This window comes from Stylophora pistillata, chromosome 10 (assembly GCF_964205215.1).
Source record: "Stylophora pistillata chromosome 10, jaStyPist1.2, whole genome shotgun sequence".
NCBI classification, from domain to species: domain Eukaryota; kingdom Metazoa; phylum Cnidaria; class Anthozoa; order Scleractinia; family Pocilloporidae; genus Stylophora; species Stylophora pistillata.
This window is the reverse complement of record NC_142528.1, coordinates 6,182,739-6,210,241: the sequence shown is the minus strand read 5'-3', so window position 1 is coordinate 6,210,241 and position 27,503 is coordinate 6,182,739. Positions and strand designations below refer to the sequence as shown.

The following is a 27,503-nucleotide window of genomic DNA, read 5'->3' as shown; positions in this document are numbered from 1 at the left end:
GTGTGGGCTGCTTGGTTTGCAGTGCATGATTCTTAGTTATATCTTAATTAGGCTCAGACTATTCCTCCCCCCCCCCCCCCCCCACGTCTTAAGGTCCCCTAGCCTAATTCTGCTGACCACAAATTTTATGCTATTTCTTCGTATATTTTATGCTATTTAATCGTATATTAATACTTAGTTATTTATTATTTTATTTAAATTATCTTGTTGTGTCCTTACTTAGTGGTTTTATTACTGCTATTTTATAATTGACACATGAATAAAGTTCATCATCAACTGGTTTGCTTGTCATACTATACTAAGTCAATAATCTTCACCTATACTGGGCCAATGATGGGACACTATACTTGACCAATGATGATTCACCATACTTGGCCAATGATGGCCTACTATACTGGGTCACTGATGGCACACAATACTTGGAGAATGTTGGCCCACCATACTTGGTTAATGATGGTTAACTATACTGGCCCAATGATGTTACACTACTTGCCCGATGATGGCCAACTTAATGGGCCGATAATGGCTTACTAAACTTGGCCAATAGTGGTTTACCCTACTGGACCAAAAATGGCACACTATACTTGACCAATGATGGCCTACTATACTGGCCCATTGATGGCATACTAACCCGACAATATCTTGAGTGCAGACTTCTTGGCCCGGAGTCTAGTGTTAAGGCCACTAAGATTATCTGAGCGCGCCGCACTGTTTTAGCTACAACATGCACCTTTTCCTTGTTGCAAGGCCAGAATTATAGCTACAGAGTTAGTTTGTGCCCAAAATTTGGATTCGTGATCATACTGACTGCAACTAAAAGAGAACAAAAACTCAAATGAGTTTTATAAGTATGTTACCGGCAGCATATTTGTTACTTGACGTTTGAGCGTTTTTTATGATGGTGCACAGAATGGTAGGTACGAATTTCCACACGTTTTCACGACTTGCTGTTTTATAAAGTGCTGATAACATACAAAGGTACAGACTTTAGTCGGAAGCTGACTACGACTTTCAACAGAATTGTAATCATAAAAAACAGTAGTTCTTAACAGTAAATGGTTTGAATCCGGGGTTAACATTTATCACGTAACTGATCGCCCGGGTGTGTGTAGTCCTGAGAAGGACTTTTATCAGTAATACTGACTGTCCCTCCCAGGACTCCGAGCTCACCCGGACGATCAGACTACACTATCAAAAAGGTTCCTTCTTCGTATCCAACACTGGCAAGCTAATGATCATGAGCTAATTTGTATTTCTTGCAAAGAAAAGTGCAAGATGATTTTCTTCTAATTATCTATGAATTTTAGTCTACTGCAAGTAACTTCTAGAGAATATTTAACATTGCATAACTTCTTAGCCAGCAGCTTAAGGCTTTTCAGGACTGTGAAAACAGTTATAGTTGATTGTCGCTCTTAGCGTACATAGACTTTCCAGAAATCGCCAGACGATAATTCAAAAAATCCACGACGCTTCTTCACGTCGTCACACTCCCATCTTGAACTCCCATCTGTTAACGACCAGTGATATTTACCTCCTACATGAAGGGAATGATCGTTCAATCGTTCCAGTGGAACTTTTGATGATCCCCACCTCCTACTTTTCCATTGATCACACATTCCAGCTAATCTGGAGTTATCATCTTTCATTCTATCAAACGAGCCACACGCCAAGGGTTGGACATCTGTTTGACCGCTGAAGTACTGGACTACAGCTTCCCCAGAGCTGTTAGCGGCCGTGATCACGTGGATTGTACGCCCTCTTTGTTTCCTGCAATGGAATCTCAGTTGAGTGAAGGACACGTGTGCTCTTAATTCTTCCATGGCATCTTTTGTGATGAACAACGTTTTGTTGCTGTGGCAGTTGTCGATTTCGCGGTATGATGACTCAGTCCAAAGCTCTCGAGAGGAAGGATCGTCCACGACAACGTTGGAAACAAGTAGCCAACCTCCTGATAAACACATTTCTGGTTAAAAATATCTTGCAGCAAATCAAAGTAAACATAGAGTTAATTTGTTTTTAAAATGAGTTGATAAAACAACGCTCGAAAAGTCAGCTTTAGAATCCCTCTGCAGCGGCCAACGCACACTATCAACTCAGTAGATAAAACAAAATTTTGTTAGAAATATCCCCCACCGATACAGCACCACCCTTCAAATATTGGGTTGATACACAAAGCATTCATGCGATACAGTTTTTAGGAGTATTATCTGAAAAACATCGCAACAACTTTCTCCTAAGAGTTTTATATTTATCCTACATTTTTGATCCATACCTTACCTCCATCAGTTGTCATGTCACAGTAGACCTTTAAAGGCTTTCCGTTTTTCTCAGGGTCGATCCAGTACTCCCCGTCTTTTTGAAAGAAACCTGAGTCCCGGATGTCCTTACATGAATGGCTAGGCAAATCCTTATGTAAACCTCTGCCAGCTACAGAGGGAAATGCTATGTTACATTAACGTGCCTCATTATTTTCACGCACCGGTATCACTAGTACTGCGCAAGAGATTGACAGCCTATCATGATATATGAATCACCGCTATATAGGGTATTCCTCACTGATAAAAAAAAATCTTTTTTTGTCAAGCCATTGAAATAGTGGAAACAAAATGTAAGCTCAGAGCAAATTGGCAAACTACCGAAGAATCGAAACAGAACAGTTTGAGGTTTATAGTATAATTCATTTTTGATGGTGTTATTCCAACAGTTTAAATTCCTTTCTTTTTTTTTTACCACGAGGTAGCAATGGAAGTTGACAGAACTCACAATGCGACTTATTTATATCACAAGGAGTCGCATTTGTCATATTTCTTGGGAAAGCTTTGGGAGTCTCGTACTTGGCCAAATTTCGCTCTCATTAATTATTATGCGGCTGGAAATTAGGTAGTTATTTTTGCGACAGCTTGTCGATAAAGTTTGCTATAATTACTTGGCAATCCAGGTATTCGATATTGTGTTCTTATGTATTATAGATGACACTTACCATTCCTTTTATTGGATAAATCCGTGCAGGAGACCTAACAAAATAAATACATCCGAATAGTCCTTTAAATCGCTTCCTGTTCTTCGATCAACATTGTTTGTGTATCGTCCTTTTTAAAATTTCGAGCGGTTCTCCTATAAAATTTCAACCTTGACCACCCAGATATAACATTACTTTTATAATACATGTTCTTGTCGTTCAGAATTGTTTTGTTTTGTTTTTATCATGAAAGCCTTTTTGAATAATTTATCTTTACGAAAAATAGAATGAACTATATGTTAGCGTATCGAGTGGTATGTTGGTCGCACCAATCAGATCGTCGCATTTGGGTATGTATCTCGCATCAAGCGGATCGCCGCATCGGGGTATGTTCTCGTAACAATCAAACAACTGAACTAAGAGAATGTTTGCACCAATCAGAGCGTCAGGGTATTGTCTCTTGTCTCAATCAGTGGGGTATGAGGGTGTCGCAAAATGTTGCAATGAAAATAAATGCTATTGTTAGTAAATTTCCCACGCAACTTTCACGTGTTTTGACATTTTCTACCAATCAAATGAGCCTTATACTATCCATCGCGTGTCATTTCCTCGTAAACAGCCTGCCTTTTATCGCATATTCCACACGCAAGGTGCAAAGTCCTAAAAGGCAACACAGCCCCCTATTATAATGCCTACGTAATAGCCTTTGAAATTCTTATCAGTTTAAGACATACAGAGATTATGTACCACGTAAAAACCTCAAAACATGAACAAAAGGGATAGATGTTACCATGAAGAGAAAAAAATGCCGAAGAAGTAACAAGAGCTCGTTTGGAAAAACACTGCTCGTCTTTCTTGACCCCCCGATGTGTTTTTGTCCTGTATTCTAGAAACTTTGCGCAGCGATAGAAGTACATTTTTGACTTTTTTTCATCATTTACATCATACTGGTCGTTCCCGGAGAGTTAATAAAAGCATCAGTTGATATAATTTGTACCGACCTGAACAGGGCCATAGTATGTCGATCCTCTCTTCTGTTTGAAATCACTTGGTTTCATCTGTCGTGTTTTGTTGTTCAGTTCACAAAATCGGTTTCCATCGCTGTCACTGGGATGAACGTTAAACGACATACAACTCTTGTTTATGCATTTGAAATGACAATCAAACTCGTCCACGGCAAAAACCGTGAGCATTACGTGACCGATTAGAGCATGATCTGAAAGGCAAGAGACACAAAACCCAAATCAGTTATGTACATATATGGAAAAGGTAAGGCACGGGAATCAAGTGATGCGTTTACAGCTTTAAGGAATTACCTACCAAATTTCATTTCCAAAAAGACACCTCTACAGAATTCTCTATTGGCCAGGACAACCACGATTCCCAAAAGGACGTGCAGTGTTACAATGGCAAACTGGGTCACCCTTACAACAGCCATCGGATAAAAAAGCTGTCCAACTGTGCTTCTAATCCGATGTTAACATTTTCACCCGATATATAAACTATATTTATATCATTGAAATACATTTGGAAGAGCACAGTGCTTTTTATTAGATTTGAGTTAATTTTAGAAACAAAATCTATAATTTATATCTCAATTCAGAACTTTCAATGCGCCTAGACGGTATGTTTTTATCTTCACTTTAAAAAATAATGGGTTTGTTTTCCTTTTTCATTCAAAAAGATGATTGAAAGAACTTCAGCTCTTGTAGACATTGTAAAAAAAACACAAGCTGCTCATCGTGAAAATGTATTTACATTCGGCGGAACTGAACTGTAAGTGGCAGTGACAAAGAATGTAAATATTTTCCTATTGGTATGTTAGCACGTGGGCCGCTATGGCGTTAATTGAGGCTTTTGTTGTATGGTGTATTTAAGGTTTGACATTTGTAATGTATTCATCTCACCTCTCGAACTTTCCTGGTTTTATGTCAAATTTTATCTTGCGTGTAAATAAGCTGTTTTACCTCTAACCCCCCAGAGGTCGGTACGCCTGCATTTGGATGGGGAATACGTTCCCATTTTTCCCGTTGGGTTTTTGGGTTTTCGTATCAGGCGGCGGCACGCTAAACGAATTAGCCCAAGAGGTAATGACTAGTTGTTTACTACTCTGTGTAACTTTGTCGGATGGCATTAAATACTCGGGCTCCAAGTTCGAGCTGCACAGCCACTCTCGTGTATGAGTCATGAATTTAAATAGGAATATATAGAAGTGACCCCTTCCTTCCTGGACTTTGGGTAAAAATAGGATATGCGCTAATAATCTCGTTCCCAGATCCTCCCGTTTCACTGCATCTGACATGGCCACCACATTCACAGAGGAAACAATGTGATGCAAGGGACGAGTCAAAGTTTATCTCCTAAGAGGAGAGGGGGGTGGGGTTGCAAAATGTTTGTTGTGTCACAATTAATTTACCTGATCCTCCCCACCCGTAAGTTTTGTATTATTCCTATTATTCCCTCATTGACGGTCAATTTTTCTATAATCCCCCCCTTAAACTCAGTTAGCAACGACTGTTCCCCCCTCCGTTCCCCCTGAAAACCATGTGATTGCCCCAAAACCACTGAGTCTCCCCTTTCCTCAGATGTATAACGACTTGTCCCTGATGAACGAAAAACAACACGGCTGTGAGTGGAACTGCTCTTCCCAACATCTCAATGAAGAACTGAAAAATTTGATGACCCGTCGAGCCGAGAAAATTGAGTCATGACGACCCGCACGTCCGATCGTATGTATGTACGTTGTTACGCTTATATAACAGTGTCACATCACGTGCCTAATGATTTAAGCATTTTGGCGCTCTAGATAAAAGAAAATGTAATCATATGATGCACGATCCTCGCAGTAGAGAGCGCTATTTATGCAATAGCGAAAATCAGACCTGAAAAAAATCAGGCCTGTACGGGACTCGAACCACTGACCTCTCCGATACTAGTGCAGCGCTCTACCAATAGAGCTAACAAGCCAACTGGGAGCAGGCCGTTAAGTCGATTCGTAATAAACCCGTGATGATAAATCACGGGTTTATTACTCTTACCCGAATGCATTTCTATCAGCGGCCCGAGGGCAGGATTGGTCATAACTCAACCCGATACGCATTCAGTATGTTAGTTTAAAATGTTATTGAGGAATTTATTTCATAATGAACGTATGTAGATGTAAAAGAAATACCATTTTAAAGTCTGAATAATGTGTTTTGACATTCTTATGTCACCTTCAGCAGAGTGGGGATAATCAAAATCATGAAAGATTCTCCAGAGCAAAGCTTGGATGATTTCTAGTGCTTGTAAAACTTGCAAAGTCATGTTGACATATGGTGCTCACAGATGTGTTTACAAATTTGGCGGTCGTACCAATTTATCAGACGTAGCAGCCAGCACATGTGAAAACGTTTCAAGAATTACTAACAATATAAAGCTTTGAAACAGTTATTAACTATGCCTAATTTCTTTCTTAGTCTTAGACTTCACACACTTTTTATTTACACTTTCAAACTTTCAATATTAAACTGGCTGGACCCGCAAGAAGCCATAGCTGGTCTAAAGGGGTTCAGGCATTAGGATCGAGATAGCCAATATATACTTAAACATCTAAACTAACTAAACTAAGCTAACTACGATTGAACAAATGTTACTATCAATTTACAGGTCCGTGTAAGCAAGTGTAGGTAATTATCGTTATTTAGGTCTTAACGAACATAGACTTTCCATAAATCGCCAGGGGATAATCCATAAAAACCCCATTATTTGAGTCGTAGTCGTCGCATTCCCGTCTGGAGCTTGCTGCTCGTGTCTGCAATAGCCAGTGAGAACCTGCAACTCCCACTTGGACTGTGATCTCCCCACTTTTGGTCTTTCCATCGGTGAGACAATTTCCAGCTAACAGCGAGTTGTCATCCCTCATTCCCACAAACGAGCCACAAGAACCTGGTCGGGAGTTTGTCTGACCGCTGAAGAAGTTGATCACAGCTTCACCGCTACTGTTAGGCGCCGTGGTCAAGAGAAAGGTAACCCCAATTTGTTTACAGCAGTGAAATCTCAGCTTAGTGAAAGACAGGTGTGTTCTCAGTTCCCTTGTGGCTTCTCCACTGAGAAACATCGTCTTTCTGTGGCAGTTGTTGATATCACGGTATGATGACTTAACCGAAAACGCCGGGATTCCGGGGCGAGGGTGAGTTTTCAAACACAACATTGGAAACAAGAAGCCAACTTCCTGGAAAAAAAAAAAAGACATGATACAATTACATAACAATCCGAAAATTAAGCTGACACAAGGCTAACACTCTATAGTTGATATTTTATAAAGTATTCTGTGAAGAAAAACAACTTTATATAATTTTCTTGCTCTTTTGTCTTTGTATAAAATCTATGTTTTACCTCCGTCCGTTGTCATGTCACAGAAGACCTTTAAAGGCTTTCTGTTCTCCTCAGGGTAGATCCAGTACTCCCCGTCTCTAGAGGAATCTCCTGAGTCCCGGATGTCCTTGCAGGAGTGACCAGGCTGATTGTGGTTGAAGCCTTTGATAGCTACAGAAGGAAATGCAGTGTTTCTAATTGGACAGAATAATTATTTATCAACATACAAATTCCTAAACTACCAAACATGCTTTTCTGAAGACAATTTTGTCGCTCAAGTGATTTGTGTGAACTTCAGCCCGGAGTGCATTTCTTTTCTGATATCAGAGTACATTCAACTCCCATAATTCAATCGACCTCCAACCCTCTTTACCAGAGACCCTCGCGCTTTCTCGAGCCAAACCAATTTCATTTGTAGTAGTTGTCACGTTTACGGATATGAAATCTATATTTTTACTTATGTAACTCTTCCGTTTTATAGCACAAAGACACTAAGAAGCTTTCAATGACTTTCTATTAAATTTGTTAGCGCACTTTGTTTGATTTCTATTCCGTGACTAGCGAATATCTACACGAAGCTAGTTACACAAAGTATTGTTCATTTCTATTTCCCCTACGTCAAAGTATAAGAGCTAAAGTCGCCTTCTGTTAGCACGTAGCTCAGTTGCGAGGAGTCATTGTAGCAAAACTATTTCGGAGCCAAACAGAGTTTAGGAGTTCTCTACCCCGGAGTCAAGATCCGATGTAAGTTAAGCTTGTAATATTCCTCATTTTTATCATTTCTAGTTTCGCCCTATTCGTTTATTCGTAGCCTTCGGTTTTCCTTATATCGAACCTTCATGTATCCGTTCTATAGTTTTTACCGTCTGTTTTTACCGTGCTGTACAAAGACTGCCAGCTTAAGTGAATAAAGAGTTTGATGCTGCTACTTGTCTAAAGTTATACTGGTGAACTCCGGTGCACAAGAACACGTGTCTGCGGCATCGGGAACGTTACAGTAGTGATCTGCATGTTGGGTTTTCCGAGTAAATGTTTTTAATCAATTTATGGAGCCAGGACAAAAATTAAAAGGATACAAACAATTGAAAAGAGGAGAAAGAGGAGAGTTATTTCAATGAAAGACAAATTTCTTATATATTCTCAGATAAAATATTTAGGAACGTAGGCAGAAAAGGTTCTTGAGACGTGGACGGCAGCCGGAAGGTGAGAGTTTTTTTTTTTTCCTAGCCCTCGCTAAGTTTTAATTTTTCTGCAAAAGTTAGAATAAAATACTCAAAAAAGCTCCTTCCATTTGATCGCTTGATGTCAGCGCGCACTAATAGCAGTTGTATTCTCCAACCGCTTGAAATCAGCTTTGAAAACACCTCAGTGCATAAGGCCGCTGTTATAAATATCTCCTCATCGTCACAATGCCTAGTTTGATCCCGGTTATAACAATTTTCAAGAGAAAGATCTAACGCCGAGTTTCCTTAAATATAATATCTTTGCTTTGTTCAAGTCTCAAATTGAAGTGATTTCTGTTTTTCGTTTGGAGCTTTATGATTCTCCATAACTACTAACACATTCTCTAGAAGAATCACATTATATTCATTAAGTCAAGTCCTAACAGGATTTTTTACAGATACAACTTTCTGCATAGGACTTTCACAAATGATGTTAACTTCAAAGTCCATATTTTCAGGGTGTTGTATTGAAGTGAATTAAAAAAAATGTTCGTTTACTAATTTTTGTAGATTTTTTCCTTTTTTCGTTTATTATTAATACAGCAAAGCGTCTCGAGAGATCCACAGTGGTGCTTTTAATTAAACAATCAAACTTTTTCCAATTAATACTGCAACACCTCCCGCCGTGTAAAAGAAAAAAATATGAAAAGTTTTGAATTCATGGTTTAAATGATAATTTCACGTTGATTCAAAGAAGTGAAGATAACTTAAACGAAATTGTAGCTGGAGTCGTGGCAAAACAAGGTAAATTTGTTGTTTGGTGATGGGGAAGCAAACTGCCAGTTTAAAAACCGAATATGCTGGCTTAAAATTGAACTTTTTGAAATGATATAAAGAGTCTACCGCTTGGAATCAGGAAAGATTTAACTTTGGCTGAGCCCTTTGACTCCTAGATATCGTTATCAGTTCTCTTTACCACCTACCATACAATCCTTATGATATTAGTTTGGAGAATACGGTATTAGATCAATGAGTAATCCCCGACCCAGCATTTTTCTTTATCCTCATCGATCATCACTTGTCTGCTTGGTATTATATTGATATTGTATGGTCTCGGTCAGGGATTAAAATTACCAGAACCTCAACTTGAATTAATATTTGTATAATGTTTTGACCACTTATGTGTCTGACACTTTTTTTCGCTGTATCCCGGGTGACACTTACGACTTTCAATTCGTCCATTCCGTTGCTGGTAACCACTGATACAAGATACCTACAATGGGAAATTAAGATCCGAGTAAACTTTTTCCCTTTTCTTTTGGTTTGTTAATGAGAAGGCGGATCTGGCGTTGTCTGTTCGAAAGAAGTTTAAGTTGCTTCCCACCAGAGTTAAGTCTTCGAGTAACACGAGTTCTTACAAACAAGCTTCAACATCTGTTTTATATGAACCCTCTTATAAGAACGTAGAATCAGTGTGACCCAGGTGTAAAGAACACGCTAAGATTCCATTTAGCTGAAACTGATCAATGGCACCCATTAAAGGAAACATCTTGTACCGAAGTTCCTTGTCTTTGTCTCAAGAGAATATAGCGGATCAGATATGTATAAACCACTTTTAAACTTAAATTTGAAGTGGACAGAATGTTATTCGTTTTCGTGGCTTAAATCTGGAGTTGAAACTGTGATTACGTTTACTAGATGTTATCAACCCCCCCACCCCCCCCCCCCCGCGACGTTTCACTTGAACATTGGCGGCTTCTCTTATGCAATAGTCGCAAGGTGAGAGAAAGTGAATCTTTCAGTTTTTATTTCTTTGTCTTCGTTCCCAGTGAATATCGATTAAAAAAATTACCCATGGACTTTTCAACTGACATGAAAAAAGCCAAAGTATGTGAGTCCTTCCATCGGCATTAAATCATCCGCCCTGATCTGCCGCCGGTGTTTCTTTGTTTAGCTCACAAAGTCGGCTTCTGTTTTTGCCAACGGGATGAAGATTAACCGATTTGCAACTGTCATTTCTCATGCAATTCAACTGACATTGAAATTCGTCTTCAACAGCGGTTGTTTCCATAACGTGACCGATTAAGGCATGGTCTGAAATAAATTCTTTTAATATAAATGCCCTTAAAAAAATTAAAGCATGCGGATTAATTGTTCTATTTCCAATGTAAGTTTTCACTTACCAACTTGAGTCTCAAAAACATTTCCTCAAAAATCATTGTTTGCCAAGACAAACAGGATTCTTAAGAGGATGTGAAGAGCCACAACAGAAAACTTGGTCAGCCATAACAGACTATCGCAAAACAGATTCTCTTATCGCCTTTCTATTCTGGGCTTGGAGCTTTTCAATCATCACATATGTATATACACATCAGTTCCTCGAAAATTGCGTCCTTTGGGATTTTCCAACTGCTTTCGGCGCGGAAACCAGATCGAAAACTGACACATGTATAATTTAAAGCTTAATTCTAAAGTTTTGAAATAAAGGGCATTCATTGATAATTCTAGCTGAAAAAAGAAGGCGAGGGTGTGTGTTTTCAAGAACAAATCCTTAATTAGGAGATGTTATTGATGGTCATATCTCGTCGGATTGTCCTCACTATAATGGGCTTTTAATTACTTCTATTGAAATTTCAGTTCAATACCTACATGTAATTATTCTGTTTGTACGAGAAATTATCGTACGGTTGTTATATTTATTTCATTATTCACAATAATACCTGACAGCATCCCGAGTAAGGAGACTATCGATACTAACCCAAACATACATTCAATGCTACATGTAAGTGATAACAATAAATAAATTGATATGCATAGGAGTATTTGATGTTAAATATTGAGTTTGAATCTGAAACCACAGAAATGAACAGAAAAAGTGCATGACAGCAGTTCCAGTTGCACAAATTGAATTTCAGTGAACCATAACCTTTGGAAATTACAAACGTTCTGCAAAATTACGCTGATATTCACATCAATAATAAAAACCTTCAGCAGCAAAAACATCATTAACTGCAAATTCCTGTTTCATAGTCAGTCTACTTTTCTGAATACAGGTCTTTAAATGGATGAAATTCATAAAATTAACTGAATCAAACGAGCATTTAATTATCAAACGTAGAGGACTTCAAGCATAAAAGGATGAATATTGCAAAACTAAATCTAAAAAAAGGTAAAACTTAAGGAAGAAGAACTGAACTATTGGAGTAAGAAAGACCTTAGCCAGAAAGTTCATATACGAACAATTATTAAAACCATTTTTTTAAGTCTGGGCTTAAGTCGGAACAAAGTCTTAGTCTGATTCGAACTCTTTGTGATGGTAGTCGTTATTAGTATTTAACATCGTTCCCGTAACTCGTGCATGAGGTCCCAGCCTTAAATAATAAATTAAAATAAGAGAACGAACTCAAACGAAACGATTTACAAATTTTTACTAATCGTACGTGAGATTTGAAGTATTTTGATGATAACGACTCCAAATGAAGTCTCAGTTTTCGGGAAAACGTGAACAGGTAAGACTAATTTAGATTGTTCTAGTCCTTAACGAACATAGACTTTCCAGAAATCTCCTGAAGACAATCCAAGGAACTCTTGACCTTCCAGGTTGTGATCATCGCACTCCCATCTTGGGTTCCCTGGCAGTAAGAGCCAGTGATATTTTCCATTAACAAAGGCAGAGGTATTATATAATCGGCTGGTTCTGTCTGAATTTACGACACCCCACTTTTGGTCGTTCCATTGCTCACAGTTTGCAGCCAAATTCGAGTCGTCATCCTTCATCCTCACGAATGAGCCGCATGCAGCCGGCTGGTCATCCGTCTGACCGCTGAAGTACTGGACCACAGCTTCACCGGAGTTGTTAGCAGCCGTGGTCACATGGAACGTGCGTCCCTGTTGTTTACTACAGTGGAATCTCAGTAGAGTGAAAGACAGGTGTGTTCTCAATTCTTTCATGGCATTTTGAGTAAGGAACAAGGTCTTGTTGTAAATGTTACTGATTCCTTGGTACGACGACTCAATTGAAAATTGTTTCGTCAAGGAGCTGTCAACGACAACGTTTGAAACAAGAAGCCAACCTCCTGAAAAAAATTCATTTAGAAATCACGCAACTAAACGACAGAAAAATAATGCTCGTACCCTAAGCATTACATCCAAAATCTGAGTCGTTGTGTAGTCCTTTATGCACTAAAAACATTTTACACAATCTCATTTACGTCTTACCCCCGTCAGTTGTCATGTCACAGTAGACCTTTAAAGGCTTCCCGTTCTTCTCAGGGTCGACCCAGTACTCTCCGTCTTTTTTAAAGAAACCCGAGTCCCGGATGTCCGTACAGGAATGACCAGGCTGATTGTAGTATAAGCCTGTGATAGCTATACAAAGAAATGCAGTTATCTCCATGAAAGCTACCTAGATTTGCACGCCAGTTTCAGAACACAAGTGACTGAAAGGGTTCAGTGAAATAAAATTTTGTATAAATTTATCCTTATTCCCTGATATGATAATATGCCCGGTTTGATCGAATACGTTTCTTTTTTCATTCTTCATGAGAAAAAAAGATTTAAAGAAATGACACAAACTGTACGCAAAATTAGGATGGTCGTTGAATTTCTAGAGCTATCTGTTCTGTGAACGATCAAGACACCTTTAAAAATTTAAAATATTCGTTATGTCGGTGCCCAGAAAGTTCATATCATTCAGCTTTCATTCCCAAAATTAAGTGTGGAAAACAGCTTTCATTCTCAAAGTTAAGTTATCGTGGTGAGCTAGTGCCCTCCACCTCAAGATAGAGAGAGAGACGAGAGCGATTCTTTTTTTGTCCGAGCTGCGGGATATGAGAGTAAAAATCAGTGTAAGGATGTTGAAACTCCCACGCAGTCTGCTAAAACGCATGTCATAGCCACTGACAACTGCCCTATTCAGGATAACCCGCCGTGCTGAACTCAAACACTAGATTGTTACTTCGGGAAATTTATGAAATGACGATGTACCTGTTGGCGGTGGGATCGTCAGAGATATCTCACTCGGTCCCTTTCCCATTTTTGCACTTTTTTGAGCAATCCAAGTTGGTTTGTCCACACCTGCGTATCCCACCAAAGCAAAAGATCCTCTGTAATCTGTCAAGTCGAGGATGTCGTCAGTAGCGCCAACTCTTTTCAGAGCGTCAATCGCTGGTGATATGTGCTTTGAGCCTTCATCTTGAATGGCGATCAAAACGATTTTACTGCGGTTTGAATTGAGATAATTTCTCAGTTTCCAAAGGCAACTAAGAGTAAGTATATCATAAAACCACTCTGAAAAAAGCAGAGTGAATTTGTTAATTCGATAGTATACAATTTTCGAGGCTTCTTCATTCTCTCATGTCTTCTGTTTAAGCGTAAGCTGCCACCGAAATGCATACAGCATATTCTGTCCATTAAGATCTGCGGATCTTCGTTATCTTCTTAAGATGCCTTTGCTCAAGTGTGAGATGCAAGAACTAAATAAGTGACGAAACAACCAAAAAAACTGTGTGACTTGGTTTGATATGATAGAAAAGCGAAATATTTGTCTTGAGAGGCATATTCAAGTTTTTAAGGGATTTTATTCTGTAGTAAGGGACGAACCATTATTTTTATGGAGGGGGTATGAGAAATATTGAAAAAAAACTGTTTGCAGAGTCTGAATCGACAAAATAAATTGCTTGCAAACGTGATAGGTTAAAAAAAATGTTTGCAGAGAAGTCAGGTAAGATATTAAAAAATATTATTACTAAAACTGAAATTAAAAAAAATGAAGTAACAAATTAAAGCATTAGTATAAAAGTTAACACAATTTGGGCACTAAAAAATTTGGTTAATTTGTATTAAGCAAATAACAAATCTGAAAATAGTTGAATATTTATTGAAAAAAGTTGGAATTAATTGTGTCGTATGCCTCTTATTTGCGTCAGTAGCCGCCAAACGTTCTAAAAAATGAGTGGAGCGTATATCGACATAAAAAAAATGACTACAGTACTATTGATCACGTTCTTCGTAAAATAGTTCAATAAGGCAATGGTAATATTTAGCACAAATTAAAAGATCACTGAAAATATAATAGAAAACAAATTGTTTGCACGAACATGATGTTGGGAAAAAAATGTTTGTAGAGACGTATGTGTATAAAAAAAAATGTTTGCAGAAGAAAATTTCTCATACCCCCCTCCAGAAAAATAATAGTCCGTCCCTAATCAACTTATTTATTCAGCCCGTTATGACTTTGTAAGTGTTATGTGTTTGTTTATACAACTGATGTTTGTACAAATGCTTCGTTTTATTTTGTTTTTGTTGTTTGCCGAATACTAGTACACCTCTTATGGCGTCTCAAAATTTTACATACTTCCCAATTATGCTGTTGAGGTAGTCTCTCAGGCGATAACCAGCATCAGAACTGGCGTGAGTATCAAATACTTTCGAGTCGAGAAAGGAGCCTAAAAAATAGAAGAAGTTCTAAGAATTTCCTTTTTTCTCAATCAAGCCTAAATTCTACATGTCGGAGCGATAAGAAGCATTGCTATTCTTTCTGGAAGCGTTACTGGTCCTTCACTTAACTAAAAGAAGCTTTACAATGATTTTGTGAAATCATTTTTAAATCTGACCTTTACTGGCACAAACCTTTCTTCAAAGTTCCTGACGAGATTTTCTTATACAAAATCTTAAGATGACAGGGTTTCCAAATTCTGATTCCAAACTCTGACCGATTTTCTTAGAAAATGGTTCCTATATATGTTTCTAAGAAAAACTAGTCATGTAGACACAGGATCGGTTCGAACCATGTAATCAAGAATACAGCTGGACAGAAACGTTTCACTCTTTCTTCCATACTAACATTCCACTCTCCCCAAACAATGAGTCCTACATATGTTACCTGTTACACCGCTTAAAATGACCACATTATGGCCTCTTAGACGAGGAGAATAATCCTTTCCATTCACTTTGATGGAAGCAGTAACACCTAATGGATACCTTCCTGGATCCTCGCGACCTTCGCTACGGATGAGGAGATGCAGTACATAACGAGCTAAAAGAAAACCAGCAAATTTATTGTAATTTAAAAAATGAAAAAAAGGAGTTTTTTCTAAGAAAATTCCCCCTGCACCCAAGTTTCCCAATCCGAGTGAAAAAGATGTCAGTTTTGCAACTCCCCTCAGAAGAGATACTTGTTCGTCACCTGTCAAGTTAAGCATGTCCCTTACTTCAGACGGTTATCACAACGTAATTTTGTTATATCAACTAAGTTGAATTTGTAAATTGGCCACCGTAACGAATAAAAAAGCTGACGTTTCGAGCGTTAGCCCTTCGTCAGAGCGATGATTCATTTGCTCCTATTTTTATATTAATTAGAACTATAACGAAATTCTCGAACGTGATCGGTTTTCAACAGCACGATTTGAGGGACAGTTAACACGTCATGCCGTGTAAGTGGACAGAACGTGTCATGTACGCGCACTGTTGTCGCGCGCTTCTCCGAGTTTTATGAAAACGTATAACTGATGTCTAGTTTCTTTCTCGAATTTCATAATTTTTTTGATAAATTGGTAACAGGACTTCGTGTTGTCCAATTCTATGTGTAATCATACTCGTGATACACAAAGCAGACCCCGGCTTCAGTTGCGGTCGTCCAATTTTGTAAATAATACACTTACTTTAGTCAATTTTTCGAATATTCAACTTGAGCCCTTATTTCGCTCAATAAAAGTGGCTAACTGTCGATGGATGGATAAGAATACTATACTTTTAGCCTATCTCAAGAATCAGTTTGTGCCATCATGTAGTTTAAGGTCTGTTTAAAATTATTTTTTCACCTCCAAGTGCAGATAGAATTACCTAACTCATGTACAGCACAATCGAGGCATTATCTTTAACTAATTGGTTCTTATAGCGACCCGTAAATAAAGGATAGTCAAAATATTCTAGCCACTCACGTGTCTGGCATTGTGTCCCTTTGTATTCCGGATGACATTGACCGATTTTAGAGAGTCCATTCCACTTCCAGGAAGTATCGATGCAGGAGGCCTTGCACGGTGAATAATAAAAATAAGATTAGGAAAGTTTTTAATTACGGTATCGAGGCATGAAAGCTTGCTTCCTATTTTCAGGTATTCTGACGCTCCACATTACCCAGTTTCAGCTTGTCATAACCTGATAACTACATAACGCATGTTACTTCAAAATTTCATTCTCTTTATCAAAAAACTCTTATCCAGAAATTTGGATCATATCTCTTTTTTTAGTGCTGCAAACAGAAGTTTTCAATCTGTCAGTTTGAAAGAATTACCCCGTCCATGATGTTGAACTGGTCCTTTACGATCGTCTACTGTCAGGCGAACTAATTTCTCAATGAATAAAGGGGGTAAGTTTCGAAGAAAACTGTGGTGCTGCGTCAGCGGGGAATACTACAAGATAATTTAGTTTTTGAAGTGAGTGAACAATGTAGATTGGCCACCTAAAGAGTTTAAAGGCGAACGTTTCGCGGAGCGTTAGCCCTTCGTCATTCGCTCTGACAAGGGCTAATTAACGCTCTATTTTATCAATGGACGATCTCATAGCTTTGGAGCGATAAAATATATGAACAAAAACCAGATAACGTTTGTTTTCAATAATAAAAGAACCCCGAGAATTTATAGAGTTTTAGGATATCGAGAAATACTTTTGCCGACCTTTCTGTTTGTTCAAAATCACTGATTGAATCAGTTAATATATATATGAGACCGAAAAAAAGAACACCAACCTCAGCAGAACCGTAGTATATAGATCCTTTCTTCTTTTTAAAATCGCCTGGCTTCATTTGCCTTGTTTTGTTATTCAACTCACAAATTCGGTTTCCATTGCTGTCACTGGCCATGGGATAATAATTGATCGACATACATCCGTCAATTGCCAAGCATTTAAACGGACATTGAATTTCTTTCATGACAGCAATCGTTTCCATAACATGACCGACTAAAGCATAGTCTGAAAGGCAAAAACATAACGTTTGGTCTTGATGAACATGAGGGCACCAGTAAACGAGAGCCGAATGCATTTGTTTGGCTTACTGACCGACACGAGTCTCAAAAACTCTTCCGCAAAAGTTGTTATTTGCCAGGACAATTACATTTTTGAGGATAATGTTCACAATTGTAAGCTGACTCAGCCATACATTACATACAGCCATCGTTTTCGTTAAAAATAGTGCTTTTACGATCCCTGACTTCCACTCTACAAGGAGGTTCTTCGCTTGTTAATTATTTAACCTCTGTCCCTGTTCTTTGAAATATGTCTTCCTATGCAAGCAGGGCTTTTCTGATCAAATGAGATCTACATTTCAAAATAAACACACTCAATAATTGATGATTCATTCTTAACTTAAAGTTAATGCTTTTATTGAATTTGCTTGCCAACTCTTTGTCCTTAACAAAAGTTAAAACAAGGCAAGAGATCAATAAATTATAGATGAAAGAAATTTGTCGGCATTACTTGATACTTGGGAAAATCTTTGCATTTGAAGTAAAATTTTTCCTTTGCAAAGCTGTTCGACATCCTACTGAATGGATTTTTTTGGACTGACACAATTTGGTTTCATCATCACTAACCTATTCCTTGCAGTTCTTCAATATTATTTGAGGCCAACTACTGCGGAGAGGTTTTTGAAACTCCGTCAAATCGGTAAGTAAACAACATAGAGACGAAAAGTTTAACGCTTTAAGAATCTTTTTGATAACAAAGTTATGTCGCTAATCCAGACCATACTTTACGGGATCACGTCATAAACACAGCTGTTGTTGTGGACGAGTTTGAATGTGAGCTGAATTGTATGGAAAGTAACAGTTGCAAGTCGTGCAATGTGCATACCAGAGACGGTACTGGAAGCCGAATTTGTGAGCTGAGCAACAAAACACGGCAGATGAAGGCAGGTGATTTTCAACAAAAGAAAGGATACACATACTACGGCCACATACAGGTCAGTTTCAAACGCTCTGAATTTCAGATTCTACCCATTGTATCGCCCCTTTTCGCTTTGCTTGAGAGCAATTTTTTGTTCCGATGACATCTGTGGATTCGACTAATTTACGAGTCCAGCGCTCTAACCAACCGGCCTCACTGAAAACTTTTGCCGTGAAATAGTGGAAAACGAATGAAGCTTGTTTGTATGGTTAAAGAAGTATCATCTAAGTCTTTTGACCCTGGTCACTCTTCTTAGCCTGTGAAACAGACTATCAGAGGGAATCAAGGAACGATGTTTCCATGGCAATGCCGTGAAAACTAAGAAAGAATTTTCTGAAAGTTCTCTTAATTTCACCCAGGCCTCTTACATGGATTTTTCTCTTGTGAAGAATGGACAAAGTGAGAAAGGTCATTGCCACCCGGGATACAGAGGAACACGTTGTGAAATACGTAAGCGATAACATGCCTTGATTATTGTCTCATATACATGGATTGGCCGGAATATTTTACCCCTAAAAAACTCTCCCCTTTAAGAAACAGTTTAGTCGAAATTTACGACGCTGGTAATGCTCAAGGAGACACCCTTTACCTTTATCAATTCTCGTCATGATATCGACAAAGGTCACGTGAATTTGCAATAGCCCGCGCCTCGTATCCTTCATTTCAGTGCATTTTGTTTAAAGGTGTGAAAAATAAATGCATGAAAAATGGGAGAAAGAAACAATGAACGAATGAGATTCAGGCAAAAAAGAAAAGAACAAGAATAGACAATGCAGAAAGAGAAAGAAAGAAGATAATTTTAAGATGAAATTTTAACACTCGTATTCGTTGGTATACGATAAAGAAGAAGGATATTTTTTTCTGCAACCTCAAAATATGCTTTATTGTCCTTTGTGGCTATAATACCAAGATAGCATTTCCATCTTGTTAAGTAGTTTAAGGACGAGATTGTGATAGAGCTGCAATCTTAACACACGTTCTGTTTTCCTTAATAGCTAATTAATTTGCGTTCCCAACCTGCAAATTCCCGTAAGGACATCCGGGACTCAGAAGACGCAAGATGAGACGGGGGAGTACTGGATCGACCCCGAGAAGACCGGAGACCCTTTAAAAATCTTTTTTGACCTGACAACTTCCGGGGGCAAGATATTGAACCATTGTGAGATAGCTGATATTTCAGGTCATTCAGAATAAAAATAAAGGAAAAATTGTCGTGGAAAGATATGATACCATGCTGGCTTTAATGCTCTTAAAATACGATTACATCCACATTAGAGTTTTCCTACTGACTTTGCCCCAGTGCAGTGGCAACAGGCTTACATTTTGTTTCAATCCTGTTTTTGCACAGACATGTAGGTACTTATGAGCCGTACTTATTCTTTAAAGAATATTTTACTGTTAGTCACAAAATGAATAGGGCTTCTTGTTACTGATTTGCCATGGTTTAACAACTTTACCACACAAATGTACACTGACTTTGTGTCTCATGCTTCTAGTAATGCGTTTCCTTATGCTATAAATCGCACGACAGATCTTGCGTTGCATGTGTTCATACCTTGCTACGTTTGACTGACAGCGATGCGCGTTGCTAAAGGTTACGTGCGCCAGGGAAGATTGATTTGTGGGAGCTTGTGCGCGTGTTGCGAAATAGTTTTTCGATGAAGACAAGTGTAACTTAATCAGCATGTGGTGTATTGTTGTCAACTGACAGACTTAATGCATATTGGGTACACCTTTCCGAGCACGGGAGATGTAAAGTGGTGATAAAATTTTGAATATTTATTTCAGGAGGCTGGCTTCTGGTGTCAAATGTTGTTATTGACAACCCTTTCCCCTTGCCATAGTCGTTAGTATGAGTCTTCATACCGCGGAATCAGAAACTACCACAACAACAAAATGACTCTGAAGCAAAGTTCAATGAAGGTACTAAGAACACACTTATTTTTCACTCAAATGAGATTTCACTGCAGTAAGCGACTGTCACGTTCCTTTCACGTGGTTACGGTTGCTATCAGCTCTGGTGAAGCTGTAGTCCAGTCCTTCAGCGGTCAGGTTAATATCGATCCCCCACCTCCCTGTGGCTCTTTTGTGAAAATGAAAGATGACAACTCCAAATTAGCAAGGATTTGTGACCGGTGGAAAGACGATTAGTGGGGACATTCACTATACAACCACGCTGCTTATGTAGTTGCCAGATTTCACTGGATGTTATCTCCATCAAGATTAGAATGTGATGACCACTTTGGAAATGTGTCAACAAGTGATTTCTGGAAAGTTTTTGTTCGTTAGCACATAGTGACTACTGTACACATTGACTCGGCCTAGTTGTAAAGATCTACACGCAACGTAATCTTCGCAATTAGTTTTTAGTGATTACACAAAGTCGTCAAATATCACAGTCGCTATAGTTTGAGGCGAGAATACTTAGCAAGTTGAGGAAGATAACGTTCCTGGACAAATACTTTCGATTTCAATCATTTAATCTGCTAACTTCCCGTTCTTCAAAACATGTTCTACTCCAGAACCAAGGAAACTAACACTGTGTTTGAAGTAAGGGAGGAGAGGCGAATACCCACACAACCAGGTAAAAACAAATGAAGCATGCTTTACCTTTAAGACTTTACCACTCATTGGATATCAAGATTTTCGCCGTCTTGCTATAGTTATTTTACCTTCAGTTTGAAGGAGAACACTAAATATCAGTTAAGTAAGATAGGAAGACACAAAATCGAAGAGGCAGTAACACGAAGTCCGAGAAACAGTATGAATTACTAAGAAGATTAATACGGATTTTAAATAATCCTATTTTTGAAGTCGGGATTAATTTGCCAAGATACCACACAGGTCTTGCTTAAGCTTCCTTGGGTTGATTATAATGATTGCCAGCCATGTAGTAGGGACAAATAAAACCAGCACATTTTAAGTTTGACACTCAGTAGTGATGTATTTATTAAATGTTTATGCAATGTCATGGGCACGACTCTTAGATGGAATGACTTCTGCCATTTGTTACCCCGACACTAAGAAAATTAATGTTTATTATTTGAACAATCATTCTCTCTGTGCTCTTAAGTAAACACGAGCTTTACCCAATGAGAAAATTGCGACAGTGCACAGGTCAAGAAAGAACACAGGTCAAGAAAGAACACAGGTCAAGAAAGAAATTAGTGACGGACAACCCTCTCTCCCTTCCATATGCTGTTAAGTACTTGTAAGCGATCAAATTTCTCTACGATGTTTCATCGGTGCACTCACGCAAGTTAAAAGAAAATTCTCGAGTGAGGCACTAGTCTTTTAGAATCAGTTAGTGCCAATCACTTATTCAAGTGATAACAAAAAAGTCCTACGATACGGCTAACAGCACGTGTGCACTCATGACGCACAGACCTTGCTGCGTTGGATCCTTACGTCATGACCGCGAGCCCAATTTTTTCCATTCCAGCCCTTCTACCCCGTCGATAGTTAAATATAATTTTCTGAATGATAAAAAGCAATCCAGTCCCAGAAAACCATTTACCAGCGAAGGGCACCAAGGAAATAGTTATATGTGACCGAAAAATGGAAAAGAATTAAGAAACGAATAAAAAAAAATCCTTGTAAAATGAAAACGATTGATGGCTAAGGTACAGGTGAAGCGAAACTCAAAACTGCGTTGAGCGATGTTCTTGTCTTAACTAACTTGACTTATAAACTTTATACATTTGAAAATCTAAGTAGGGGAGCCCTGCGATTTGAAACCATATGGTCAAAACAAGTTCCTGAACCCTAAATTACTCACCACGCCATTATATTGAAGATGAAAGGAATTCCCAGAGAAGTTTCCGTATAACTTGAATTATTTAGGGATTTTGTCAAAACGGTGAAAAAAGTTATACTGTGATCGAAATGTTCATCTATCTACTGGTAGGAGGTAACACATTGAATGTTGGTTGTTTACATAAAGCAACAGAATAATTAAACTTTGGAATACCGGGAGAAAAATCGATATTGAGATATTTGAACTAGAAATTATTAGAATGCAAACCTTGTATCACTACTAGGGATGCGGGTTATCTGAACAATGCAAAATAAAGGAATAAAGTTATGAATTATGAATCAAGACTACTTTTATGACCAGATGCCTCGACTTACTTTCAGTTCATGATTTATAATTGTAGTTGGGTGAACTGTTTCACACGTATACTTCGAAAACTTGAAAACAATAATGGCACCTGTCAGTTTTCAAAGCAAACTTCCCCACATGATGGCCTTTCTGAGCTTAAGGACGTCCGTCTGGATGAACTTAATATCACTGATGGATTTTTATTTGGTAGTATCGAGTGAGGACGTATGTGGAAGAGTTTTTGAAACTCTAGACGGTAAGTATGAATCCCTTAAGTGGTCAATCTTTAATTGGTTCTGACTAACAGCACAGGTTTTCCTCCTCCAGACCATGCATTACACGGGCATGTCTTGAGCAGGACTGTTGTTGTGGACGAGTTTGAATGTCTGCTAAGATGCAAGACAAAGACCTTTTGTGCGTCGAGTAATGTTCATCCCAGTGATAGCGAAGGAAACCGAATTTGTGAACTGAACCGTAACACAAAGTTTACGAACCCTGCTGATTTGAAATCAAAGAGAGGATCTACCTACTATGGCTCTGTTCAGGTCAGTTTCGATGGTTTCAGGTGTCAGATACATTACGAAAAAACAAAGCATGCAAATTCGAGAGGGCTAGAGTCTTAAAAAGTTCTCTTGCGATCCTCTTTCTTATTTGCTGTGTTAAATCCTTGTTATTTCCATGCTCAAAACTTTCTTTACAAAGAACTGAGTCACGGTCTTTGCCATCGTTGGCTATATGTTAAGCAAGCTTTCTTCCCAACTGAAAACAACAATCTTTCCTTCTTTTAACCTTCAAATAATGAGTCCTAAAGCCCATTCCTGTTGCTTTGTTATGTCTACGCATACAACCAATATTTTTTAATTAAGCAGGGTAAAAAGACCCAATGGATCTTAATCTTCCGATCACGACCAGGAAATTACCTCTAAGGCCCTTAGAAAGATCAAACTTCTTTCCCAAGAGGTAGTCAGAGATATGATTGACAACAGCGTAACGGAAAATTGATCGTAACATCAAGCATTCTGTTTCCATGACGATCAAATTAAACTAGAGATGAGTTCTTAAGCATTTCTCATTTACTCTTACCCAGGCCCCATGTATGGATGATTCCCATGGGGTAACAGGGAAAATGACGAGCGTCTACTGTCATCCGGGATATAAAGGAACTCATTGTCAAACAAGTAAGTAATAGAATGCCTATATGTTTGCTTTTTAGGATCAGTCACTAATTCTTCCAAACACTTGCCTCGTTTATCGGGAAATATTTCTTGAAATTAGGAACGTGGAAAAATACTCAAGCTTACATGTAACAAATTTTAAAAGTGGCAAATTTCTTTAACTTAGACCAAGGAATCGGATAAAGTGATTGTTACTTGCTAGACGTAGATATATTGGTTGGTCGATATAGCTGTGCTTTTCAGTAGAAAGCCGGGTTCGATTTTTCTTGAAGTGTGGACTTCAACTCTCACCCAAATATATCTAAAAGGAACTATTGATAGGAGCTGAAAATTGGGCGAACTTACCGAAATGAATTGGACAAGTAGTTGAACTACAAACGAACACCGATCATTTTTAGACGCATAAAAAAGTCATAAGACGTATAAAAATTGTAGTATTAATTTTCTTAATGCTTGTCTTTTTTTCTTTTCATTGTTGTGGTTTTGTTTCCATATCTTTGTGAGGTTTTAGAATATGAAAACAGTATAATTGTTCATTTAGGTGGTAAATTAAAGAAAATTTATGGGTGTATTCATAACGCTGGGTCAACTGGTTTGAATTGCCGTAATGTTTGAGACTTTACATCAATCCTTGCGTAATGTCGTTGTTTTCTATCTGTGTGTTCTTTCCTTTTTAACTTAAAATATTTTGTTCCTAAATCGCACTAAAAAACTGATACCTCACTTTTGCAAAATATGAAGAGCCTGTAGCTCGCATAAGCCTCCTGGTTTCCACACGGGAAGTTCCTCGTATATGTAACTCCTTTTATTTCTACTGATCGATGTATCATAAATTACAAAATCGTTTATGTACTCAGAATTTACTAGCTGGGTTGAACAGGCCGAGGTCTGGGCAGAATATTGACATGAGCCTCAAATAAAAAAAAGAAAATAATGATAAATCAAAACACGTTACGTTTTCTCTTTTAGTGTTGGAAGGTCGGTATTCCAACCCCGCAAAGTCTTGTAAGGACATCCGGGACTCAGGAGATTCCCCTGAGGACGGGGAGTACTGGATCGACCCTGAGAAGACTGGAAACCCTTTGAAAGTCTTTTGTGACATGACAACTGACGGAGGTAAAAATTTTGATGAAGAGTAAAGAGCTTGTATATAGTTGGGCTTCTCAGGGAATGTAGCGAGTGTTTTTTTGCAGGTCTGTGGCTACAGTTCAGAGATATTTCTTTAGGTGCTATAAGTTCAAAGTAGTTATCATTTTTGTGATTGTTGAATGTGAGGAAATTATCGCTCACAGCACACGTGCCTTAAATACATAGTTTACGTACAGGCTTTGCCAAAATGTGTCAGAATATTCCATTCCGATATTTTTCTACTCAGGGCAATCCCAGTACCCCTATGTAATATTTTCCACATTCGCTCTCAGTTCAGAGTTTTTGACCAAAGACCAGAGTTAACGAGAATTGTTGGAGCTATTTTTTAATTTGGTTTTCAGGGGGTTGGCTTCTTGTGTCCAACGTTGTACTTAACAGGCCATCCGCCTTCCAAGTGAAGCTGGTATCTTCATACCATGGGATCAGCAGCTGCCTCAACAACATAACGTTCCTGAAAAAAATAGCAGTGCAGGAACTGATGACACTTATACCTTTCACTCAGCTGAGATTTCACTGCAGCAAACGACAGGGACGTACGTTCCACGTGACCACGGCTGCCAACAGTTCAGGTAAAGCTGTGGTCCAGTACCTCAGCGGTCAGACGGATGAGAAGCCTGACTCCTGTGGCTCTTTCGTGAGAATGGAAGATGACAACTCCAAATTAGCAAAAACGTGCGACCGATGGAGAGGCGGCAAACGAGGTAAGCCTCCACTTGGTAAATGGGGAGAAGCTTCGTTATATGATCACACTGCCTTTACGGGGCGCTCAAGTCACTGGTTGTTAGAAACGGGAAGATTTGAATGTGATGACTATATTAGTGATGGAAAGTTTGTTCCATTGTCGTCAGGCGATTTTTGGAAGGTCTTTGTGCGCTAGCCTCTCACTTTAGTAGACACCGTGATGAGAGAACCTTTTAAATCCAGGAAAAGTTTCGTAATTTGTAAAGTGTTTTTACGATTTTCAAATCTCACTTAACAAGAAAATTGCTTCATCTAATGCTGTGTAGTGCAGCAATTGAAATTGTTCTCTTTGCTTGAGTGTAGAATACTCGGACTTTGCGAAGGCCTTGTAAGCATGACTTTTCGAAAGCACGAGAAGTGGCTAATGATAAAGGTTCTCTGTTTTCAAGAGAAGGAGTTTTAAACCTGTTAACAGGGAATTCATTATATTTTAACATGGGGTTGAACAAGAAGTTCCCGATTTAGTGGGAGATCCTTCTAGAAAGAAGACTTTTGTTTTGACTCCTTCTCCGTTGTCTTCAATTAGCAAATAAAACGTTTCTTTGACTAATTTTTTTCGCCCTTTTGTATTTTCTGAATTAACTTGATCGGTAATATAGTTCTTAAAGAAGAAGTGTGAACACAAGTGTACTGTTTACAGAATAACTTGACAGCACTGTTTTGACAGCAAAGTTGGTAACCGAATGCTGGTCACAATGTAATTTCTTTTTGTTGTTGAACATAGCATTAATTGTCTTAAATTAATTCTTAACGAACAGATTGTAAACAAAACATCCTTGCTGATGCTAAGCTTGAGATTTTTTTTTCATTTCAATCGCATGTTGTAAATAATTAAACAGCATTGTCCTGAGTTACTTTAGTGCAGCTTTGAGTTGGAGTAATAGAACATAATCACAAACTATTCGTAGATGACACATGATCGCTGCCTTGAAAATTACTGACTTTGTTTGTGTTTTTTATGTTTAGCCAGAGTTTTGGAATAGTTAGTAGATGTAATCTGTTCTTCTAACTTGAATAGAATTGATAAAGAGATATTTTTGTTTTGTTACGTGCAAATTCACCGCAGGTATCATTTAATTCTTTGAAGTACCTTGGTAATATATTTTTTTTGTTACTCACTTTCCTGCCACGCATTGCTTTGAGTTACTTTTAGTTGGGATATTTGTCTTTTATTTTTTTCGTTGCCGTTGGTAGTTCAATTTCTTGGGGCCAAATGATACATAATTAAGTCTTAAATTGTATTGATGCATCTAATAAAAAAAATGAGTGTGTTGTTGATATCTCCGCAATGAATGCGTTGTTCTTTGTTAACAGATATCAGTGGGGGTCGGCTTCTTGGCTTTCATTTGAAGTCCACGTTAATAGTTCTTTTCATTCCATGGAGGGATTGAATACGTATAGTAATACCAGAAAGTTCTTTTCAGTTGAACCAACACTAACCTTACCTAACGAAAAATATAATTTGCATGTGTGTTACATACTGCGGTAAAACAGCCTTGATACAGGAATGTAGTTTGGATTGCTATTATCGATAAGTAACACGCTAAACTTGCTAGTCTGCACGGTGTAGACGTCTTATTGGGGCGAGCTAATATTGCGAAGCGCGCTATCTTTCATTCAGAACCGACCATGTCTGACTTTCTTATTTTTTCATTGTCGTTAACTCCCTTGGTGCAAATTTCTTTCTCTCCCCAGCCCTCCGCTTCTATGGGAGTCAAAGATGACGGCCATATTTTTCACTGAGAAAATATTGAGTACTTACTAGCCAAAATTACGGCTGCTCTGCAGGCTATAAACTTGCTTGATTAAACCTTCATAATTCTGAGTTAACTCCAGGAAACAAAGAGAATTCCTGCGGGATGTGATCTACTTCACGGCAATAATTAAATCAATGAGAATCATTTTTGATCCGTCTT

At 38.3% G+C, this 27,503-nt stretch overlaps 4 protein-coding genes across 4 annotated transcripts; 2 read left to right on the top strand and 2 right to left on the bottom strand.

Moving 5' to 3' along the window:
• Positions 1 to 862: 862 nt before the first annotated feature.
• On the bottom strand, positions 863 to 4,411 carry LOC148721550 (uncharacterized). Its single transcript, XM_088735126.1, has 5 exons — positions 4,280 to 4,411; positions 3,961 to 4,175; positions 2,981 to 3,014; positions 2,278 to 2,427; positions 863 to 1,948 (listed from the first exon to the last, which is right to left on the bottom strand). The coding sequence occupies exons 1-5, from the start codon at positions 4,395 to 4,397 to the stop codon at positions 1,413 to 1,415; spliced, it is 1,053 nt and encodes a 350-aa protein (XP_088591252.1). The 5' UTR covers positions 4,398 to 4,411; the 3' UTR covers positions 863 to 1,412.
• Positions 4,412 to 11,160: 6,749 nt separating this feature from the next.
• Positions 11,161 to 17,748, bottom strand: LOC111337886 (uncharacterized). The gene is made up of 8 exons (XM_022944268.2): positions 17,536 to 17,748; positions 17,225 to 17,448; positions 16,419 to 16,509; positions 15,362 to 15,514; positions 14,834 to 14,924; positions 13,465 to 13,697; positions 12,697 to 12,846; positions 11,161 to 12,554 (listed from the first exon to the last, which is right to left on the bottom strand). The coding sequence occupies exons 1-8, from the start codon at positions 17,648 to 17,650 to the stop codon at positions 12,016 to 12,018; spliced, it is 1,596 nt and encodes a 531-aa protein (XP_022800003.2). The 5' UTR covers positions 17,651 to 17,748; the 3' UTR covers positions 11,161 to 12,015.
• A 192-nt stretch (positions 17,749 to 17,940) lies between these two features.
• LOC148721549 (uncharacterized) lies at positions 17,941 to 19,550 on the top strand. The gene is made up of 4 exons (XM_088735123.1): positions 17,941 to 18,141; positions 18,219 to 18,436; positions 18,780 to 18,870; positions 19,416 to 19,550. Exons 1-4 carry the CDS (start codon positions 18,024 to 18,026, stop codon positions 19,421 to 19,423), a joined length of 435 nt encoding a protein of 144 aa, XP_088591249.1. The 5' UTR covers positions 17,941 to 18,023; the 3' UTR covers positions 19,424 to 19,550.
• Positions 19,551 to 22,616: 3,066 nt separating this feature from the next.
• Positions 22,617 to 26,876, top strand: LOC111337899 (uncharacterized). The gene is made up of 5 exons (XM_022944284.2): positions 22,617 to 22,778; positions 22,850 to 23,067; positions 23,610 to 23,700; positions 24,667 to 24,813; positions 25,188 to 26,876. The coding sequence occupies exons 1-5, from the start codon at positions 22,625 to 22,627 to the stop codon at positions 25,721 to 25,723; spliced, it is 1,146 nt and encodes a 381-aa protein (XP_022800019.2). The 5' UTR covers positions 22,617 to 22,624; the 3' UTR covers positions 25,724 to 26,876.
• The last annotated feature ends 627 nt before the right edge of the window (positions 26,877 to 27,503 follow it).

Excerpts from the sequence above, each read along its gene's own strand:
- LOC148721549 (XM_088735123.1), top strand. The coding sequence starts at position 18,024 with ATGGATTTTTTTGGACTGACACAATTTGGTTTCATCATCACTAACCTA. Across the intron at positions 18,142-18,218 it reads TTTGAAACTCCGTCAAATCG|ACCATACTTTACGGGATCAC; the intron begins GTAAGTAAACAA and ends TCGCTAATCCAG. Across the intron at positions 18,437-18,779 it reads CATACTACGGCCACATACAG|GCCTCTTACATGGATTTTTC; the intron begins GTCAGTTTCAAA and ends AATTTCACCCAG.
- LOC148721550 (XM_088735126.1), bottom strand. The coding sequence starts at position 4,397 with ATGGCTGTTGTAAGGGTGACCCAGTTTGCCATTGTAACACTGCACGTC. Across the intron at positions 4,176-4,279 it reads CTTTTTGGAAATGAAATTTG|ATCATGCTCTAATCGGTCAC; the intron begins GTAGGTAATTCC and ends CTTGCCTTTCAG. Across the intron at positions 2,428-2,980 it reads TTTATCCAATAAAAGGAATG|CTGGCAGAGGTTTACATAAG; the intron begins GTAAGTGTCATC and ends TTCCCTCTGTAG.
- LOC111337899 (XM_022944284.2), top strand. The coding sequence starts at position 22,625 with ATGGCACCTGTCAGTTTTCAAAGCAAACTTCCCCACATGATGGCCTTT. Across the intron at positions 23,068-23,609 it reads CCTACTATGGCTCTGTTCAG|GCCCCATGTATGGATGATTC; the intron begins GTCAGTTTCGAT and ends ACTCTTACCCAG. Across the intron at positions 23,701-24,666 it reads AGGAACTCATTGTCAAACAA|TGTTGGAAGGTCGGTATTCC; the intron begins GTAAGTAATAGA and ends TTTCTCTTTTAG.
- LOC111337886 (XM_022944268.2), bottom strand. The coding sequence starts at position 17,650 with ATGGCTGTATGTAATGTATGGCTGAGTCAGCTTACAATTGTGAACATT. Across the intron at positions 17,449-17,535 it reads AGTTTTTGAGACTCGTGTCG|ACTATGCTTTAGTCGGTCAT; the intron begins GTCAGTAAGCCA and ends TTTGCCTTTCAG. Across the intron at positions 16,510-17,224 it reads TATACTACGGTTCTGCTGAG|GCCTCCTGCATCGATACTTC; the intron begins GTTGGTGTTCTT and ends TCACCGTGCAAG.